General features: G+C 40.3%; 1 protein-coding gene across 1 annotated transcript in view; it reads left to right on the top strand.

Annotated features, from left to right (window-relative positions):
• The window catches only part of SLC49A4 (solute carrier family 49 member 4), a 66,762-nt gene extending 46,669 nt beyond the window's left edge, over positions 1-20,093 (top strand). Inside the window, exons 7-9 of the mRNA XM_063342527.1 lie at positions 4,226-4,353; positions 14,908-15,090; positions 18,092-20,093. Of these exons, the coding sequence (XP_063198597.1) occupies positions 4,226-4,353; positions 14,908-15,090; positions 18,092-18,207 (427 nt within the window). The 3' untranslated portion in view covers positions 18,208-20,093. The remainder of the gene's footprint in view (positions 1-4,225; positions 4,354-14,907; positions 15,091-18,091) is intronic.
• Positions 20,094-21,845: the final 1,752 nt, after the last annotated feature.

The raw sequence follows: 21,845 nt of genomic DNA, 5'->3' as shown, positions 1-21,845 counted from the left end.
TTTGGAGGTACTCTAGCAGTGAGTTTATAAAATTGATTAAAAATAATCACATGTTCCCCTTGCATCTGGTAGATGTCAGGGCATTGTCCTGGCTTCTCTATGTCCACTCTTTAGACTCGAGTTCTGCAAAGAGTTTAGCACAAGTGCAGGGTCTGTCATTATTGCAGTCGTCGTGGGATTGTGGACCCAGAGAGGCATCTTTTTAGGATGGAAATTGAAGCTCTTGGGTTTTTTTCCACTTGCTGTGCATCGTCAGAATACACAATGCATAAAGAAATGTGAAGTTCCTCATCCTGACATTTTGCAGGCTGCCTAGCAACTGCGGTGGAGGGAGAGGAAAAAACTCCTGACCTAGAGAAAAAAAACCAAGCGCTTCCCTCCCGTCTGCTCCAGATGCAGGCCAAAGGACTTAATCTATTGAAACAAAGTTCACACCACGATTTCCTTTAAAAAGAGCTACTTTTGATTAGCCAAGGTCAGATATGAGGGTTTGTCTCTAAGAGAAGTAGATGTTTAAAACCAACTGCTGTAAAGGAGACAGGTGCTGCAGCGGTGACATGCTGAAGCAGGTAGCGTGCCAGTTTCATCCTTTCCACCATGGGTTAATCTCTCGCATAGTTTCGACATTTCAATAGGAGACGGGCACCCTTAGCAGCTCACTTAACTTTGTTAGGAGAGAATCTGCTGACTCGATGCCAACATGCAAGTCTCAGTCTTTATGGTAGATTAATTTATTTAATATACTGCCTGGGTTAAGTTTCAGGAAATGCTGACAGTCTCTTTAACTGCTTTAAAATTGATTTCAAACCTTGTTGCATACCAGTGTTTTGTAGCATTCAGAGCTTTGCTTTTGAGTAAATTAAAAAAAAATTCCAACAGCCAGGCTCCAAATATGTCTAACTTGGGTGATACACAGTTCAAATGGGAGGGTTTGCACACAGAAAGGGAGGGAGGAGGTGATTTGTCACTCCTGATGGATGACTCTCCCTCCTAGGCCCATTCAGCGTTTATCTGTGTAGGGTTGAATCAATGACGAGTCTGACTGTAATCTGCTGAAAGTTGTAATTAGGAAAATTAAGTAATGATTCTTGTCAAGGCTGACAAGTTGATGTATTTCAGTGTCAGAACTGTGATTTGCCAAGCAAGCAGCTCTCTCCCTTAACCATCTCTCAAGAAGCTGTTGGGTTTTGTTTTGGTTTGGGTTTTTTTTCTAATTTTTTTTTTATGCTAATTTATCAGAGTAAAATTGGTGCAGTTTAGGAATTTGCTTCTTCCATTTCTGCCATTTAGAACTGTAACAACCTGAGCCTTGCCCTGGAGCATTTGGTCCCGAACATCACAGTGGGTGTTAAATCATCTATATTGAAAGTAATGCCTCGTTTGGAAATTTGTTTGTCTATCTCATTTTCAAAATGGTGCAAGTTTTCCTCAGCACAATACATAAATCCTCCTGCTCTCCACCCACTCCTGTCCGATAGCCATGAACTTAGATATGTTTAGCTAATTTGTGTGATGCATTTTTATAATTGAAAAGCCTGGGCTATTTTGGGCAGATGGCAGGTGCTGTACCCTTTGCTGGCAGTTTTCAAATGATACTGGTTTGAAGGAAAACAGTGTCAAAGAGTGACGTTCATATTATTGCATGGAAACATAAATCTGTTCCCTTTTCTCAGTTTTTTTGTGGGTTTTTTTGCCTCATTTGCTAATGATCGTAGATACTTCTGAGGTTTTGGCTTCCATGGCTCAGTTTTTCTTCCTGGTTTTACCCTGCAGTGTAGTCAAAATGCTGAAACTTTTTGACACGGTGATAATTTCCTTAGCAACAGCCAGTGCTGTCAGAAATGCAGGTTTGTGATTTGAACTGCAGGATCCAGCCCAGGGCTGGAATTGCTGGGTTGCAGGAGACCATTCCCAGCAGTAGGCTCAGAGGTCTGTGTCTGGGTAAGCATACACCTTCTCTCTTGGACTGCCTACTTTTTTAGCAGCTGCAGACATCCCCTACGCGCTAGATGATGGAGGAGGATTTAGACAGAACAGAGAGTTTTGAAAGCAGATACTGGGGTCAGAGGACAGAAATAATTTCTCTCGTTTTTTGATTGAAACAAGTATTCTGAAGAGTTGACTAGATTTATGGTCGTCTTTATTCTCCTGTAACTAGACAAGAAGCAGAAGTTCCTTGATTACCAAGTTCAGGCTAGTTTGCTATGTGATTTTTTTTTCCCCACTATTTCTGTTGCTGGCTGAATTCAGTAGCTGCATAGACCTTTCAGTTTGTATTTGACGCTTCTGGAGTCCTGTGATGTCTGAGAGCTCCTTGGAGCACACTGATACCACTGATACCCCAACCAGGATCTTTGTGTCAAAAAGAATTGCGGCTGCGCAGTTAAGGTAGATATTTGCTCTGCTTAACTGTCTTTAATGGTTTAGTTGCATGTTGTCCTCCCATCCCCACGTATCTCTGGTGGGAGGATAGAGATGGAGGACCAACCCCCTAGAGATCCATTCCAGGCCTGTTGTCTGTGGATGTCCCTCCCTGAAGGCTGGTATTTCTCACATGGTGTTTCATTAGATGGGATATACGTACCTGCTCTTGCCTGTAAGGAGAGGTGGTGTTTGCCGTCAGGCAAAGCGGGGAGTCTCTGTGGAAGACATGTAAAGTTTGCACTTCGAGATGCTTTGAGAAGCTTTTAAAATTGCTGATTTTGACCCCAGTGATCCCAAAGAATAATTAGAGAAACTGGCAAACCACTGAGAAGAGGTGATCCTGATCGCTGTATTTGGATTGTCAGAAAAAAACAACAGTAGCAGCTAACCTCTGACTGTTGGAGATTAATGCGAAAGCCACTCGAACACTGCAGTCATAAACTTTTAAGATTATATGCAGCATTGATCTTCCTCTACTGCTTATTGAATTACTCACTGCTAAATTCAATGTGGAATGAAAGCACAGGGACAATCAAAATAAGAGGAAAGAAGTGGGGGCGTGTCTTGGTTTTTTGGTGTTGTTTTTTTTTTTTTTTTGATTGCATTATGTGTACATCTCTTATGGTGTATGTAGAGCTAGGCTTCCTGCTTCTTAAAACGTTCGTAGCGTTATCTGTTTTGTCAAGTAAGCTATATGGTATCTGCCTGTAAAGTGATCCTTGGAAGGGGAGAGGAGACAGTTAGCTGACAGCCAGGACAGATTTCGTCAGGGACCAACCTAGGCGGATTGTGCTGCCTAATCGAGGTAGGAGGCTATGAGGGCAGAAGGCGTTCTTTAGACATACATACCTAACCCATCCGGCCCAAAATCACATCTCCTAAGCAGGACATTATAGAAAATTACTAGTGGATAAACGACATTGCCTTTTCTAATATATCTTTTTTAGTAGCTGTGTTGAAATCCCTTCTGAAAAGAGCAGATGCACTGATAATTATACCATGTGAGCTCTGCTCAATGCAGAAAAAGAAAAAAAGATGAAAAAAAGCAGTTGTACCATCAGGTGGTGTAAAGATCATATTTCCCTCTGTGGGACTGTCCTTCCCTACATCGTCAGTGGGGCACGTGTGTAGGAGAGGAGTAGCACCAAGCTCTTGGTTTCTGGAACATTTCAACCCAAAACGGCCACCGGCAGCGAGCGCCTGTGTAAAGAGTTCCTCCTTTGCCTAAGCCACCGAGAGCTTCATCGCCAATGCATCCGAGGGTTCGGAGGCTGTTCCATGTCATCTTCGATCTAGGGATTTCTGGTATTTGGAGGTTTGTCATTTCCCACAGGAATGAATCGTGACGCTTAACTATGTCTTGAATGAAATGCAGCAGCTTCCTCACATGCTAATCGAGCCGCGTGCGTCTGCCAAGGGAGACTGGCAAACGCTGACAAAACAGCGATGTAAGTAGTGGTGTGATGCTGTGTCCAACAAATGCAGCAGGAAAAAAAAAAAACCCAAACCAGCCAAACCCATCCTGTGTACCAAGTGTTTTCAATTGATGCCTTGAGAATTGTTTGGTTGTTATTTTGTGACAGCTAAAAAAATCCGTGGCTCTTCAGCTTGACAGCTAGAAATATCACCATTCTGTACAAATGCGCTTTTTTCTATTTCTGAAAATGAGAAATGGTTTTTAAATTGTTTTTATAGTCTCCAAAATGTTTAATGAGAATATACTGAATTAATTGTCAAGCATCACATTTAAATAATAAGAAAATCAGCATTTGTACTGCTCTGATCTGTGCTTTTATTTTAGGTTTGCAGATTTTATCAGGGGCATGCTGAAGTTTATACTGCTGCTGCTTTTATCTGGAGCAACATTAGCATCAACCTGGTTCACTCTCACCTGTCTAACTAGTGTCACTCATCTGCCTTTAACCACAGGTATCGACAATTATTTTAATTTCTATTATTTATAATTGGTATTGCAGGTAAATATTTGCAGTCAAAAAACCCTATATTATAACCTGGCGTGGTATCTTTTAGAAATACAGTTGTTTTACCAAGACAAGAAGAAAAAAGATTTAGAAAACCTACTGAATCTGAAATCTCTTTACCAGCTTTAAATAACTTCATAAAAAGATTAAAAACTAACAAAACCCAATAAAGGAACCCAGAACATGTATTTAAAATTGATTTTGGGACTGAGTGTTTTTCTGTTTTGAGTGTTTGGAATAACAGACGTGAGAAATAAACCGAGAAAAATCAGATGAATGGGAGTAGCATTGCATATAAGAAACAGTGACATGTCTGGGAATTAAGGGGTCTGAAACTTATATTAATTATTGAAAACGCGTGGTGCAGTTCAAACCAAGGTGACCCGTAGTGTTTTCAGCCATCTAAATCTATCCCTGCGCTGTGCTGCCCTGCATGCAGGTTTAGGGAATTCTTCCAGCCTAAAATTACCTCAGCCTGTGCCTCAAAAAGATGGGAAAAAAAGCTGTTGTCAGGAGTTGGGGAAAAGCTCAGAGGTCCACTCGAGCTGCCAGCGAGCTGTACCCTTAGTTGAAAAGTAGCATTGCTTTGTTCTTAAAAATCTGTCCTTCACCTTACTGTCTGCACCAAAGGATGGATGGATAGACCTGTGAGTCCAAGACCTTCAACAGAGCAATAAGTTACAGTAAAACTTAACCATCGAAATTTAAAAAAATATTTATTTATTAAAGAACTCTGTAAATCCATTTGAAATAAAGTGCCATCTTTGTTATAGGCAAGTTTATGCATTATAGGAGAAATGAAAATTGGTTTATTCCCATTTTTGATAAATAGTTTGGTGTGGAGAGCAGTATATAAAGTACTGTTTTACTTGAATTAACTCTGAGTTTCAGTAAGCGTCCTTGGTGCATTGCATATGTCACAACTGTAAACTATAGTGGGTACAGGAAATCGAAATACATGATCAAATCAGGAGAAACACCATCTGGATGTATAGGTCAAATTTGTGATTTCTCTTGAAATTTCAAATTTTTCAAAAAAATGCTTAAATAGAACATAATTTAATCAATAAATTGAATTTCGTGATGTCTATTGTTGTACTAAATGACTGCATTTTTGCTTTTCATCAGATCTAAAGTAAACGCAGTAAAAGCTTATTTCTTGTGCTTGCCTGCTTCATCACTTCATTACAAGCCTGCAGTAATGTAAATTTTTACAGTAACTCTATCCCCTGAATTGATGCAACAAGCCAAACACATAAACGTCCCTTCAAGTCTATGCATAAGAATGAAGCGGAGGGGTTTCAAGAGGTGAAAGTCATTACGTATGTACTCACCAATGATCCAAAACAAAACTGATGGAGCTCTGTCTCTCATTTTATTTTTTTTTTTTTTCTAAAGAGCTCAGCACGCAACATAGGTTCTAGAAGAATTCTTGTTTGTTTATAGCATGTAGGTGCATTACGGTGGTTTTTTTGGAAAGGTGATCCACTGTCAGAACATAAAAGTACCTAAGGCTTTTGGGGTTTGATATAAAGTATCCTCCACTAACATCCCTTGATAAAAATGAAGGGATTGGGTTGCTTTTATCATGCAGTAATCATTTCTTTTAAAATGGATGATTCCTTAGATTGAGTTGTAAATTCTGGTTTAGAGTTTTCTGTCTGTGCTGTTCTTACAGATGTCACCATAAATGTTGAACCCTTTTCTATAAAACACAAGCTTGTTTTGAATAAAAATGCTAGCAATATGGTGAAGTTCTCTAAAAAAGGCAATCTAAAGCATCAGGCCCTAACCAAATAAGATCTCTTTTTTTCTTCTCTGGCATAGTGTTTAAACTTCACACATAGGTTGTGGGGGTTTCATACCAGCCTTTTCTCATTAAAGTTCATATAAAATAGATGTAATGCGCCTGTTCAATTTAAATTCTTGTACACAGAAAAGCAGTGGTATATCTTCATGAAATACGCTGTTATGGATGAAAACACACAAGCTATTTCAGCTAATTTATAGGACTTCATGCTAGATTATTCCTCGATGTAATGATGCAATATGATGATGACCTCTGCATTCCACAGTAATTGGGAGGAACAGAACATTTGAATTGATTTGGATTAACTTTCTTTTTCTTTTCTTCTTTTTAATTAAAAGTTTGAGATGCAGAGTATATCAGAGTATAAATGTAGAAGGTCAAAGGCAGGCTGTTGGCTGGCAGCTTTGGGAAGTGATTTGGGGTAGCTGGTGAAGGTGGAAGTCACTCTGCACATTCAGTGCACCGGTGTTGACAGTGGGCTTCCAGGTGGCTATCCTCTGTGTGTTTTTGTAGAGCTGGAAGATGTGCAAAACAAAAGCAACCATCATTGTGGTTTTTGGGTTTTTGTAGTAGAGGTCCATGTAACGCTTTGTATCCCGGGGCTACTTTGCAGGCAGCGCTGAGCACCTGCTGCAAAGCAGGGCTTCTTGTGTTATTGTGGGCAACAGGGTTTGGTGTTGCCAGAAGGTTAATAGGCTCCTCCACTTCTTCCTGTCCCATGGCACAGAGCGCAAGTGTTAGGCTCGGCAGTGCTACAGAGACAGTGACGGATCGCGTCCACCTCTAGAGCCTCATTCGAATGCTGAGGCAGAGCAAGCAGGGTTCAAGCTGGCTGGTATGGAAACTTGTGGGGGCGTGCGTTTGATCTTGCAAGGAGGTTTTCCCTTCCAACTGTCTATCTCCCATTTTGCAAGGGGCTTTCCCCTCCTCTTTTGCCCTGCCTCCGATGTTTTTCTCTTGAGTGAGTCTGACTTTGTCCTATAAAACCATAACCAAGTGTTGCCATCTTCAGCAGTACCTGGAAACTGCTAAAATATCCCCATGACCTGGCAGGCTGCTGGTACAGTTAAAAGGGATCTCTTCCATGGGACAGAACGGTCAATTTTGATGAGGAAGCAGGACACCTCAGGGGAGTCTTTGTACTGGCCCAGGTGTGAAGGGCAGGCTTCACCCTAGAGATGAAGGCTGGTTAGAGAACATCATCATCCTCTTCATCTCACCTGACAACTGCTTGATCCACGAATAAAGTTTGCATCCATAGGTAGACCTTGCCAGTGGTTTCCCAGGTCCAAAAAATAGTCTTTTCCTGTAGCGTGTGGATATTGTGTGGCCGACATTCTCCTTCCCCTCTTCTGAAACCCCTCTGCCTGTCTCTCACCTGGTCCGCAGAGAAAGCACTCAGGTGGGTACATTTGCATGGAAGCAGGCTTTTGAAATGCTAAAAAGGTGAGAGAGTGTGGCCAATTATTCACCCTAAAGGGAAGGGAAGAAAATCTCTAAAGATTTGTTTGGAAAGAGCAAACAAACCACCCTCCCTCTTTTAATCAGTATTCTCTGTAGCAGTTCTAGTAGTGTCTGGTTTAAATATTGGGGGAGGAACTGTGTTGGAAAAAATGGTCACAGCAAAATGTTTTTTCCTGCACTTGTTTGTCTGATATTCTCCTAATTCCTTGTAAATAGGCACGACATCATTTAAAGGTATTTCCTACAGAATGTAATTACTTAGAATGGAGACCTTTAATGCAGATATTAAAAATCAATGACTGCTTTGTGTTTTCTTTAAATGACACTGTTTAGCATTGTTTGTATTGTGTAATGCCTGCGTCGCTCTGCATTATCATAACGTGCTCCCTTTTTCCTCCTGCCACAGAGCAAGACAAGTTTTCATTTGCTGACTTCTTAATGTATCTCCAAAAGATTTTATAAAAACTGTATTTGGAGTGATGTGTATGAACTAGTAACTGCTGGTGGGGGGAGGGGGGGGGGAAGAAAGCAAGGCAATAATGATATAGTGCCATCATAGCTACTGTATCATCTGTCTAAAACACCTCTCATCAGCTAATCACAGCTCTTAAAAACCCTTGATTCTGGAATCGGTTTGTATTTTAAGCAAGCTTGAATTTTCTTTTAAGAAATTATTTTAATTTATATTATTTGCATTTTTCAGCAAGTTTCAAAGACGATTTTATGCACACGTTGCGCATGAAAATAGTTTTCTCCATTGAATTCCCAATGCAGCTGCTGATCTGTTTCTCTGTGCCAAGTCCATTGTTAGTTTGCTTTGTACTGAACTTCATTATGTGAATTTATGTACAATGGGATACTTTGACCCAAAATAATTGTGTAAGGCATTGTAATGCCAGTTTCAGTATCTTGCCGCTTTGTATTGCTGGTAGTATCTCTGGATACAAATACTAGTATTTTCCAAAAATTGATATGCAACGCTAGTTGCTCGCAGCTCAGATTGAATGTTTTCAGCATAGCATATCAAGGATATTCTAATATTTATGAGCACATTCAGCAGAATTTTGCTTTACAAAACCTTTTCTAGTGCTGTATGGCATATACTCTGCATCCGGTGGCAACTCCAGGAGTTGATGACTATATTTAGGTTAAGCAGCCTAGGCTTTCTTTTCAGGTTCAACAGATTGAGCGTTATAAACACGTCTGTCTCCCGGTCCTCATCTACAAAGCACAGTACTGAAAAAGAGAGATGTTAATTATTTAATACGGATTGTTTTATTCTTTGAGTTTAATTTCTTTACTCTAAACAAGGCGTGCTTGATAAGTATGAGGCAGGAGGACCCGGAAGATAAAACAGTGGCCTGAAAACATTTCTTTTTCTAGCTTCAGCATTAACCTGCTTATGGCTGTGGGCAAATCATTACCCCCAGTTCTCTTGTGCTTGTCCCACTCATAAGAAGGGAGTAATGACCTTTGTCTTTGTGAAGGCTTCTGTAAATCCACAGATAGAAGAGTGCTTAAAGAAGAACTAATTTAAGGGTTTTATGTAAAACCCCCAGTGTTAAACAGTGCACAATGCTTGAAATTTGGGAGGAGCATTTCAGGGATGAGTATCTATAAACCTGGCCACTTGAAATATCCATTGATAGCAAGCCTCAAATATCGTATGATTTCCACCACCACCACCCCCCTTTTTTCCTTTTCTTTCTTTTTTTTTTTTCTTGAGGCTCACTCAGTCGTTTCTTAACTTTTTAGTTCTCCAAAGTGAATGCTCTGCTTTTGAAGTGAGTTCCACTTGCTTTTCTCTTGGGAAGTATATAGAACAAATCCAATTTGATCAGATTTTTGGTTACTTTCATAACTGTATCATGAGATCAGAATTTGATTAGCATGTGCTGGAATGGAAATCCAGGCAATGAAAATGTTATAAACGCGCACTACAGGGACTTCCTCTTTCTACTGTGTTTTTTGTTCTCGTGAGTGAATTACAGTAAAAATTACTGTCTTACCTTGAGGGAGTCGCATTTCTCATGGAAAAATTAAGGGGGACTTCTTCTGTGACTATTTTTACTGTGGCCAGTAGCAGGAATTAAATTATATGGAAGTTTCATTACACTTTAACAGACTTTTAGAGAATTTGATAGGAACTGAGTTTGATAGGAACTATCTTTGAATTGTTCAAAGTATTCGTGGAGATACTGAAGTACTGAAGTCAATGAAGCGTGCGTCCACATCAGGCATTATCCTTTCATTTTGGCGTTTGGGATGTTGTTTTAATGGGCAATAACAAAACGCTCTAGATCTTTGCAGGCTTCACTTTAAATTGTATGCTACACCCAAAAGAACATGTTCAGTTGTGTTTACTTTCCTGTTTATCCATATGAAATTTGTGGGAGTCTTGGCTCAGTTTGTCTGAGAAGGGAACTGTTAGAAAATGTACAGAGTTCAACAGTTTCTGGCAGAGGACTTTGGAAGAAGATGCTATACCACCTGCTTGTGCTTGATATTGCTCTAGGGTATCTGCATTTCCTTTGTAAATTTATCTGCAAAATACATTTATTTTTTTAAAGAAATTGTAATGTTTCATATTCTTTGTGAAAAATCAGCCAAGGCTTATGTGCCAGTGGGCTTGTCAGTGGAGGTCCTTCCATTAATTTCATTTGGGTTTGGATCAGGCTCCGTAGTTACAAATTTAGTAGTGGTATAATTTAAGAGTAAATTGCTAAACATGTTGCAGAACATCCTGGAAAGTTCTGGGAACTCGTTTGGATGTCAGAGATATTGAGACTCCTTCTGCTGTGTTGCAAGCTCATCTGGGGACAAGTGCACGCCATTGATTAAATCACATCCCTGTTTGAATTACTAATTTTTTTCTGAATTTTTTTTTTTTTTTTTTGGCATAAGCTTTTGCCACAGCTTGTGGCTAGGAGAAAAGAAAATCTCTTTCTGGGATACGGGCATCTATTTGCCATCCTGGAGCTGAAGACCTGCAGGGGAGAAGAAGCCGGGAAGAAATGTAACTTCTTACCACTTTTTCTCCTTTTTGTGCTAAGCCACTGTGTCACCATCAGTCCCTGGGTGGTACCTTGCTTCGTCTAACGGGTAACATCCCTAGCGCTATTATCAAGGGTTTTTTCATTCCTTGCTTCCATCCCGGCCAGGAGAAGGAGGATGAGCACTGAGGGAATAGCATGGGTTGCCTCACACCTCAAGCACGAACATGACACCATGAAGCGGAGCCTGAGCCTCCTGCTGCGGCAGCTCCAGGCCAGTTCTCTGCAGCAGCTGTGCTTTGGGTGGGTGTTTTGCCTTTCCTGCTCTTTTCGCGGTGGCCAACCTGTGAAATAGCTGCTTAATTCACACAAGCATCTTTAAAACGTGACCTTAATCAAAGTGGCTTAAAGAAACGCAGCCCAGTTCCATTATTTATTGATGTCCACAGCTGTCACTGTCTCGGGTACACAACTTTGTGCGTAGCTTCATAGGCAGTTAATTCCTTTTCCTAAGAAAAAGTGATCTTTTTTAGTACTAATAGCATAACACGCTTCCCCAGTGTATGCCTGTCCAACCTTGTTTGTCCTTGTTAGGCTTTAGGACATAATGTTAGCTTCTTGGTAATTCATCTCTTTCCCTTTATTTTTTTTTTTTATCAGCGTTTTCATATCCTTATATTCATTTCCAATGGCTGTCATCAAGATTGTCTTAATTGAAAAAACGTTCGCTGTGACTTTAGCAGCTGTTCTTCTGCATTATAAAATCGTGGTAATTGTTTGTGTTCGTTCAATGCAAGGTCGCTGCAATGGAAAGTAAATGGTCTCCGTTAATAGGTGGTGTTCTCCCTGCTACAGTGTCTTGCTGCCCGTGAGCTGGAATATGAGGTGTGCTACTTAGTGCGTGAAATAAAAGGCAAAAACCACTTTTGAACTCTTCTTTGACTTTTTCACAGAACTTATTTTTCTGAAACTGCCTGTCTTATCTTTGAATTCCTCTCTAGTCGACCAATTGAATTTGTGACTTAATCGAAAGTTAATGAAATAAGCTTATTTGTATAAGCACTCAGGAAGACCCTGGATGATTTACAGAAACGTGAAATAAAAAAAATACTTTCCCATCACTACAGTATGTACCCATTAAGGGAGAACTCTGTAGGCTTTCAGATGTGCACATCTCTGTGTGGCTCGGGCTGGACTGTCCTCAGACCTCCTCCGCTTTCAGAGCGGCTTTTTGAGGTTTACCAGTTAAAGCTGTCATTTCCATTGGGTCGTAGAATTTAAATTGGCATCTACCAGGTGCTATATTCTGCCCGTCCTTGTGCCTTGCCATTGCCTCTTACTGGTTTCCAAATATATGTGTCCATGTACATACACCTTGTTTTATAAGTGTTATCTGTGATCTCAGCGGAGGCTTTGTCGTTGGTATTCAGCTGGCAGTTTTTGGCGTGCACGCGTGGGGCAGGTTGTACTTTGGGGGGAAACAAAGGGTAATGCTCAAGCTGCTTTGCTCATGGCGGTATGGAAGTGAGAGTTGTGTGCCGGTGGGTGTATCTGCTAAATGTACGACTAAAGCAAGCTGTAGCGACAAGGAAATGTAAGGGTGTATTTTCTAAAGTACAGAGTTATTGTGCTTACTTGCTTCTGGTCTGGTCTTGTTGATACCTTTTAGTAAGTGATGAACAACGATGTAATTCAACTAGCGTAAACTATAAAATTTATTTTGAAGGCTTCTGTTTGTTTTATGTAAACTTTTGCATCTCCTGTATTGACTAAAATTTGAAGTCTTGATCTTTTGCATGGCTGCTAATCTCAGATGCATATTTTTGCCTTCACCTCAAGTGAATCTAAGTTTCTGGAAATTACGTGCCTAGAGATCGTCTTTGTTCGGAGGCACACGATGCCCCCCTCCTGGCTGTTGCTGTTTATGGAAGTGGTTTCGTTCTTCCTGCAGAGGTGTTGCTGCTGGTGCTTTCTATATGCAGCTCCGCTTTTGATGGTGCTTTGTGACTTTCAGCAGCTTCACGACTATTTCCACTGTTTGAGTTTCTAACACAGAATTACGGCTGGCTACCACCTTCTTTTCTTTGGGGAAAGTTCTGGAAATTTTCTGTTGAAGTTACAAGTAGTTGTCCACAGATATCTTTAATTGAGTGTAATGAGGGGCAGATGTTCATTTGTATTGAGATATTCTATTTCGTTTATGTGTTGGCTTCTCAAGCCAACAAAAAATTACCATGCTCAGAAATTCAATGCTCGGATTTGCTGGCTACACCTGATAGCAGTTAGAGACATTTAGAGCAATGTGCGGTGCTGTTTGAGGTAAACAGGATTTCAAAGAGAGCTTCATGAAATTTTAAGTACTGTTGAGGACTTGCAGCAAAACTCTATGGATCTTGTAACTACAGAATCACTTCTTCAGTGTAAGCGAGAAGAGCCCATTAGGAGAAGCATCCTAATACTGGTTTGGTTTTTTCCTTTCTCTCTGAGAACTCTTGAACATACCTACCTGACATCCATTTCTTTGACTTTTTTTCTGCAGTTTATAATAAGAGAATTTGAGAGTTTAAAAAGTTATCGTAGCTTATTAGTTTGTTGTTTCTTTCTCCCTTTCTCTCCCTTTCTCTCTCTTTCTCTCTTAGAACATTCTAGTGTGTTTAAAAAAAAAAAAAGGTGGGGGACAGCTGTCCCTCCTGAAGTTGTGCCATCTGTATCATCTTTCTGGCTGAGACTTCTGTCCTCTTTTTCCTGTCCAGGCAAATCCTCTGTAGAGAAAGAAATATGTCTTTGTGCCTTAAGCAAACCACATCAAATGGAAGATCTGATAGATAGCCCTTTCTGCTCCTTGATGCCTTTATCTCTTGTCCATGATTCTTCATATTTTAAGAAACAGTGGGGTTTTGTGTTTTGGGTTTTTTTTTTTAATTTTTTTTTTAAGCTGGAAGTTTTCTGCTTCCTAACAGTTTCTTAATTGAAAAATCGAGCAATTCTTAACAGAGGATGAAGCAGAGCTGTTTCAGTACTCTCCTTTCCAAGACAGAAGAACGTAAATTAAACTGAAAATGCGGTTTCTATTTTATATAAACATATATATCCGTATGGAAAAAAAAATTGTCTAAGCATTTTGTACCATACTGCAGTGACAAGATGCTATAAATAATTTCCCTGTGACTTGGTAACACTTCTGCATCTGAAAAAATTTTCTTCAAGTTTTCTTGTAATTTTGGTAGAAACTTGAGAGAATATTCCAGACTTCTCTGTTTTTTTCCAGGCCTTCTACTGGTATCCTTATACTTTTTACTTGATCACTAGCCTCAAGTTATTGAGGCTGCAGGTCAGCAAATCTCCCCCTTCCCAAGACAGCACTTAGCAAAGATGTATTTACATTTCTAAATAGCTAATTAATTCTTCTGAAGTTTTCTTTTTTTTTTTTTTCTCAGAAATAGATATAATAGGTTTGTTAATAGATAATATAGGCATATTAAGCATCGCTATTAAGCACTGCAAAGTATTTGGCAGTGTCAGAAATTGTAAAACGAAATATCTGAGGCCACTGCCGAAATGCCTGTATTCTTCTGTGGATTCGTCCAAGAAAAATAACTTGTTGTACAGCGGTGAATAATCTGCGTTATCAAATATGTCCTGTTCCTGCCTGGCGCTGGGTGCCCTTCATTTCCTTTTGCAGCCAAAAGGGATCCAACATGTTGCAGCTCAGGCTGTGATGAATACTAATGTCTTGATATCCGGTAGATCATTAGTTTTTATTTGTAAAATGGACGCAAAATTAGTTTTGACCTTTAAAGCTAAGTCAAAAGGTCAATCCATGTCCTTTTCTGATTTGGTGCATTAGTTGCTCCCTGTCCCAGTTGTGTATAGGACAATAGTTTCTGTTCATTTCAGAGGTAAATTAAACTGTAGGTGATGCTTTGCATTCAAAACTTTGTTCTGTTTGTTTTATTTACAAGTGAATTTCAGATCACTGAATGTATCTTCATGGGTTCTGTTTAAAAAAAAAATAAAAAATCAGTATCTCTGTTGTTTTTTTTTTTATTATTCAAATCAATGCATGCATGCTACCTAAAACTATCAGGATGTGATATGCTTTAGGATACACAGAGGATAAAAATATAAGTTTATGCATTTTTCAGTTACTCAAGTATTAGTATTCTTGGCAGCTCTGAATCGGGGGGATAAAATGCCAGCGTGAAATTAATAACTGTTTTTGTTTCTGTTACAGCTACACTGTACACATCCTGCATCTTGTTGGGTATATTCCTCAACAGCAGCGTACCAATATTCTTTGAGCTCTTTGTGGAAACAGTCTACCCTGTTCCAGAAGGAATTACCTGTGGAGTTGTCACCTTTTTGAGTAACGTGTTTATGGGAGTGCTTTTGTTTTTCCTCACGTTTTACCATACAGGTAAGAAATAAAAGCTACTTTGAAAATATAGTTCTCCATGAAGACATACTATTGTCAGTAAAGGGAGGATTTGTACATGCAATTTCCGTTAATAATCAGATGTTTGAATCTACCTGTGTAGATTCTTCAAGTTAGAAGAACTTTAATTGTTCTTTTCTCTATGCGTGCTAATAAAAAGGAAACGCTTTAGTGCAAGATGTATGTAGTCATAATCCACTTAGAATTTGCTGTAGCCAGAACCCATCAAGATACACGCTGTCGTCATATTTCTCTGAAGGCCTGGGTAATGTGGCCATTACTACTGGTTGTATCTGTGGGCGTTCAAAGCCACAGTAAAGCTCATCCCCTCTCGTGCCTCGGGGTAAATCTGCATTGCCCAGGAGGGGCAGAGCAGAAACGCCCCGTTTACGGTCAGCTCCCATCGGTGGCTTGGAAATACCATTGCGGGGGAGAGAGCGTCTCGGGACCGCTGCTCAGAGACAAAATATTCATTTCTTTGGATTAATCCGGTGGCCTCATCAGGCACAACAGTGTTTTGCTTGATATTTTCCTCAACTTCTTCAGACTTTCTCATCTCTCGAGTATTATGTGTTTCCTCATAACTCATAATTGTAACTTTCAACTTGCTATTTAGTAGACTATAATATATATTATTACTCTAAGCTGTAAAGTAAGAACCCATCTTGCTTTAAAAGGGAAAATGGTCTTTACTAATGGTTTTTCAAAGATGCAGTTTTTTGATTTTTATTGTTGTGGTAAATGTTTGCTTCAAGCTGCAAGATTTGTAGAGCAATGTTTTACTTTGGAAGCATTAGAAATTCTGAGCTTTTATATATTATCATGAGTGCATGAGTGGATTACTTCTTAACATGGTGTGTTTTATAACCAAGAGGAGACTGACAAATTTCAGAACGAATTGTGCTTGAAATCATGAAGGTTACAGCCCGGCACAAATTTTCGGCATGGTGTGTGTGTGTCTTTATGCCAGGGAATTGCAAACAGATTGACAACCCTATTCCAAATTGTGGTCTGTGAACACAAACTGAGAGAAATGATTAATTTTTCTTAGGTTTGGTTTTGGTTTATTTTTTTAATACTGACACTGAACTGCGTCATTGTAAAATCTGAGTTCCATCCCTGCTAGCCTCGAGTGGCATGATACTTAGTCTTTACATTTTAAAGAATGCTTTTATGATTAATATTGATTGGTGTGAACTCTGTTCGCATATGCTATTATTTTGAACGTTTACACCTGAGCCGAAAAGATTATACAGAGTATTGAGACATTTTTCAACATTTTTCAGAGTAACAATGCAGTGTTCAGAATTACTTAATAATTGAGGATGGGGATACAGTGTCTCACTTCTGACTGAAGAATTATGATAAAGTGAGCTCATTCCCTCATAAATAGGGTATTTGCATCCCTTTTTTGTCTCCAGTATTTCTTTCCCTAGCAGGTATCCGTAAATCCAGGTAAGGATAAACCTGAAATTAGTATATCCATGCACTTGGAATATTTTCCCTGATTCTACAAAGGAAAAAAAAAAAAAAAGTAGTAATTTGTGCTTAGGATGATCCATTCTCTGTGATGCAGTTTCACAAATGATGAAAAGTAGAAGAGCGCCTGTGGTCGCAGCGGGGAGGGATCAGTTCCAGTGGGTGCTATTGGCTCCTTTGATAAAAAAAAAAATCATTCAGAAGGTAGATAACGATCTTAAACGTTTGTCTTACATTTGATTCAAATACATCCTCTAATGGCATTTAAGAAGCTTACGGATAAAGCGGACCTCAGTCGAATTCATCTTGATCCCTCAGTCTTGCCTTTGAGGCCAAATAATCTGTAGTAGTTTTAATTCGGATTTCTCTCTTTTTCTCCTCATACTCTGATACTGCAAAGGCCGTGAAAGAGCCAAGCCCTGGAAACCTTCCAGTCCATTGAAGATTTTGCTCCAGCTAGAGCTGTGGAGATGCAATTTTTTGCATCTTTTGTCCTTTGCATTGTGTTAATATAAATTGTGCTTTTTCTTTTAGCAATATAAATTACAGATTTAAGAAAGCAGAAGTGCCAAAGTCTTGATTTTGATTAACTCAGGCCTTGAGGAAGAGTTTAAAAATAAATAAATAATAATAATAAAGGAAATTTAAAAAAAAAAAAACAAACAACAACAAAACCCCAAAAAAACCCAAAACAAAACAAAAACAAATATACCCCACCATCTCCAGTAAAATGAATGTTTCTTCAGTAAGTTTACAGATTTACAAAAAAAGAAATTGTGGTGCACTTGTTTTTTAAAAAAAAAAAAAAAAAAAAAAAACCACAACAAAAAAAAACAAAAAAAACCCCCCAGACTATAACTGCTAATTAGTAGTCAAATATCAGGCGATAGGATTTCTTGAATGTGGAACACAAGCTTTTAAGAGCAGTACATTATGTCTACTAACAGCTAAAAAGAGGCTTCTGAGGAAGCCGTTTGTGCAACTAGTTTCAAATTGAATTGATCGTACGGCTCACAAGTTTCTTCTGAGGAATTGGTTTTCCCTTCTCAAAACCGTGCGGCAGGTTTGATTCAAAATCAAATCCTGCTTCTTCTTACACTTTTAATTTGTTTTCATTTTCACTCCATAGAAATCAAAGAACTAATGAGTAGAGTCTTCAGAAGTGGTTTATTCTCCATTAGCAACGATAGATTTATTTTTTTTCCTGACGTTTTCTCCATTGACAGGTTGAATAAGGAGGTTTAACATTAGCTGGAGGCGTTGGTGTTTTATTTATATATATATATATATATATATATATTAAAAGAACACTTTATATGTACATAAGGCATCCACGGAGAAGTCTCATGGACCACGTTAACCATCTGTATCGATCGAGAGCTGTCAGGATTTTGTTCAGAACCCAGTAATTTCCTTCGAACCCGCCATCAATCAAAGTTTTGGCCTCTTTGAACATGGAGCACGTTTGATAACTCTGAGGTTGGGTCTGTTTTCTGCTTTACAGAGTTTTCCTGGTTCAACTGGTGCCTGCCGGGATCGTGTCTGCTCAGCCTGCTCCTCATCCTCTGCTTCCGCGAGTCCTACGACAGACTCTATCTCGATGTCGTCGTCTCTGTGTGATAACGCCGGGGTGGTGAGAGGTTGGGAGAGACTGGAAGTCAGCTTTGCAGGCTGCACATCTGCCTGGATTTGCACGGCTGAACAGCGGAAAAACAAAGAAATTACAAGACTTAATCGTGGCTTTATTAGGGAGGGTGAGGGACAGGCTGTTCTTACGCTCAAGACCACCTTGATTTGCGATAAACGTGGAACTTGAGTGGTGATAATGATGCCGAAATGCACAAAGAGGGTATATCTGGTGTACAGGTCCCGGTGCCAGAGCTGGGACTCTCTATTTAAAAGGCTGTCGATGTAGCAGTGAGGTGTACAGTTGTGTGAGTGTGTGTGTGTGTGTGTGTGTGTGAACTCAAGGTTGTACACACCGGGGTACCAGTAATCTTCAGTCTTCTATCAGAATAGAAATAGTGAATAATCTTAACAAAAGGAAAAAAAAAAAAAGATAAAAGAAAATCTTTTTTTAAAAAAATCTCTCTTTTAAATCGCTAGTCATTTATATAATGAATGTCCATTAAACAGTTAAGCTAAAACGATTTGGTGCTTGTACACTACATTTACATTCTAATAAAGTGATTTCTGATATAAGACGCTGGTACCAGGGTTTTTAGCCATACTAAATATCCCAAACAGTCCTTGGAGTGTTGTTAGAGGTGTTTGTTGTCACCCTGGAGCACACGATAGCTTTAGCTGCCACTGAAACCCAACTTGCACCCACAGTCACCTCTGAAATACCACCGTGGTCCTGTATCTCCTGCACACGGAGCATCCGTGGTATCTCAGAAGTTTACTGGAGCCTCACTCTTGGTAAATGTTGCTGTTTTAAAGGCCACCACTGTGTCACCTTTTCATCCCCCGTCTCCAGTACGGCCTTTTTTAATGTGACGACCTGTTTGTGCCACTGAATAATGTGGGTGTGGATGTCCAAGTCCCACTAGTTCTCTTCTGATACAATAAGGTGTGCGTGGTTTTTAGGATTAGTTTATGATTGAGGGTGCCTAAACAAGATTGTTTGTTAACTCAAGTCTTTAAAATCACCGTTTCCTAAAAAAAAAAAATCTTTCTAGTTGATGAGGTGCCCTGATGGCGAAATGACAATGAGTTTGGCAATGAGAAATAACTCATGAGTTTTGGCATAATATGGGAAATATAACGCCAGCTCTTTTTATCAGTACTAATCGGTGGTCGTTCTGGCCCTTACTTGAACATAAATATTAAAGACACTTTGAATAATTTTTTAACTCAATTTTAAACCTGCTAATAATTTCTTAATTATATTTTTTAGATTTCAGTTCAGCATTATTTACAGTATTTCTGTGTGTGTGTTCTGTGCTTTGTGTTAGGGGCGTGTGTTTGTGTGCCTGCGTGCGTATTTATATCTATGTATACACAAATAAAACTTATATATATATATCTTTTATATATAAGTTATATAAGGGTATGTGTTTACATAGGTTTATTTTAGGCAATCCTGTCTCTGGACGGTGGTATGCCACTGTTTGTAACTAAACCATTCACTGCTGGGAATGGAAGCGCATACATACGCTGTCTGTGACATGAATGTTTTTTTCGGGGGGTGAGTGATTTCCCACCGTGGCGGTTCCACGGCAGGGGTTGTGGTGCGGTCGCGTGTCGGAGGCGGACGGTGTTGCAGGGTTGTGCGTCCGTAGGAGTCTGAATCAACGGCCCTTTGCTCCCCTGGGGGGCTCTTCGCCGCCGCCCCGGGGTGACACCGGCACTGGAAACTCACTGGAATAAACCCTGAACTGAGCGCTGCCTCAGACACGGATCCCTTCGTTCTGCCCGCTCTCCTTCCCCGGAGAGAATCTGCCACCAGTACCTTCCGCTCAGGAGTGTATCTGTGCAGTAAAATAAAACAAGCTGTTCCCTGCTTTTATGTTTTCAGAGCAATGGATGTACTTACTGTTGTAACAGAAAATTGACTTCGCTCATTGCCTATATCGGCTACTAAATGATTTTTTTCTGTCTTGAAACAGGCTCTTTGTAGAAGTGGAGCTAACCTACGCTGGGATAACTAAATCAATCTAAGCAGCGCATTCAGAACCGCTGGCATCATCCTCTTACCGTTTTTCAGATGAATGGTATTAACTGTCCAACTTCTTTTTACTATGTTTTAGTGCCTGGAATGGTTTCAGTATCCAGTAGCTGCTGCTACCTATTGTCTTCTGAAACCAAGGATCACTTGCCAAGAGTCTGATTGGAGTTGCATTGTCATGGCAGAATTGCAAGCTCAGATGGCTCTTCGGAGCTCTGCTTCTGCAATTTACTGTAGCTATATTAAGATTAAAATTGCATCGTTCAGGCACTGTCCCGAGTGACAGAGATTTCTAATCCTTTCACTGTCCTATTTTAAGGTGGAGAAGCTCTTCAGGCAGTGTTCAGACTATAACCTATTCTGCCTCTGTTCCAGAAAGCACCAAACAATTCAAAATATTTGTCAGTGCTGCCAGATTCAGGCTCTCCCCGCAGCCGGGAGAAGAGAGAACGTCCTGGTTTAATCCCCGTTGATTGTTTTTCTGCGTCGGTGTGAATTGCTCGCTGCTGTCTTGAACTTTGAGGCTTTGGTAAAAGCTTCTGCGTCCGTCTTGGGCGCTGTAGTGTGTGCTCTTAATGACAGCCCTCGACGCCTCTGCACCAAAACAGAGGCGTTACCCGGCTCTGCTGGACACCTGCGCCGGGGTGGAGACACTTGGGGCTCAACCAGAGTTCCCAGCACGACTGATGGAAATCTGCCTGAGCGAAAACCAAAGGATGGCTCCCCAATTACTTGGAGTTGGGCGGGACGCTGCTGCATTCCACACACGCCATGTTCAGGCTTTAGGATTTTATTAGATTAACCAGTCTGGCTCATGATGGAGGTGGGGGGTTGCAGATGTGCTTGCTGAGATCTCCGAAAAATACTTTATCCTCTGGGCCCAGCAGCAGCAGAATCCTTCTCCGGAGGAGCAGTCCGCTTCATGCCAGTAACCCAGCTGAACCTGTGGGAATATTTTTGGGATATGGGTTATTGCTAGGTCCACCTTTGGATTTCCCGAGGGTCCGAGCTGCCATGATAACCGCGCTTTATTGGAAGGTAGGCTTTGAGGCTGCGGGGAGAGCTCTAAGCAACGCTGATGCGATTAGCAGTAGTGCAGAACAGGCTCAAAACGGTTAATATTTCTCTTATTAATTACTTAAAGTTCTAAGTCTCTCTGTAACTTCTGAGCCATCAGCAACGGGGTTTTTTATCTAAATGAGGCATTACCTTGCTCTGCCGCAGAGTAGCTGGTGTTGGCTGCTGCTTGGGCTTTGACTTGCAAGCAGAGGAACGTGCCCTGGGAAGCTGTACTATTTTCATGGCTCATAAGCTCACGGCTCTGAAGAACGTTGTTTTTGTTTTTGTTTTTTTCCCAGCAGTGCGGAGTCCCCTAAAATACAAATGATTGTGCTAAGTTTTATATTGAAAATGCCGGGAAGGATGCTCTGTAGTGACGGCTCTCTCTTAATAGTTCTTCGTTGTAAGCATGGGCTGCTCCTCAGGTTTCTGCTTGGCTCAGAAGGCTGGCTGCTTGCGAGCTGTGCGGCTGTGCTGGCTTTTGTGCTGCTGATGAGAAGCTCGGGGTTAGTAGACGTAAGGCTCCTCT

This window comes from Chroicocephalus ridibundus, chromosome 7, assembly GCF_963924245.1.
Source record: "Chroicocephalus ridibundus chromosome 7, bChrRid1.1, whole genome shotgun sequence".
Classification (NCBI taxonomy): domain Eukaryota; kingdom Metazoa; phylum Chordata; class Aves; order Charadriiformes; family Laridae; genus Chroicocephalus; species Chroicocephalus ridibundus.
This window is presented reverse-complemented; position numbering and strand designations above follow the sequence as displayed.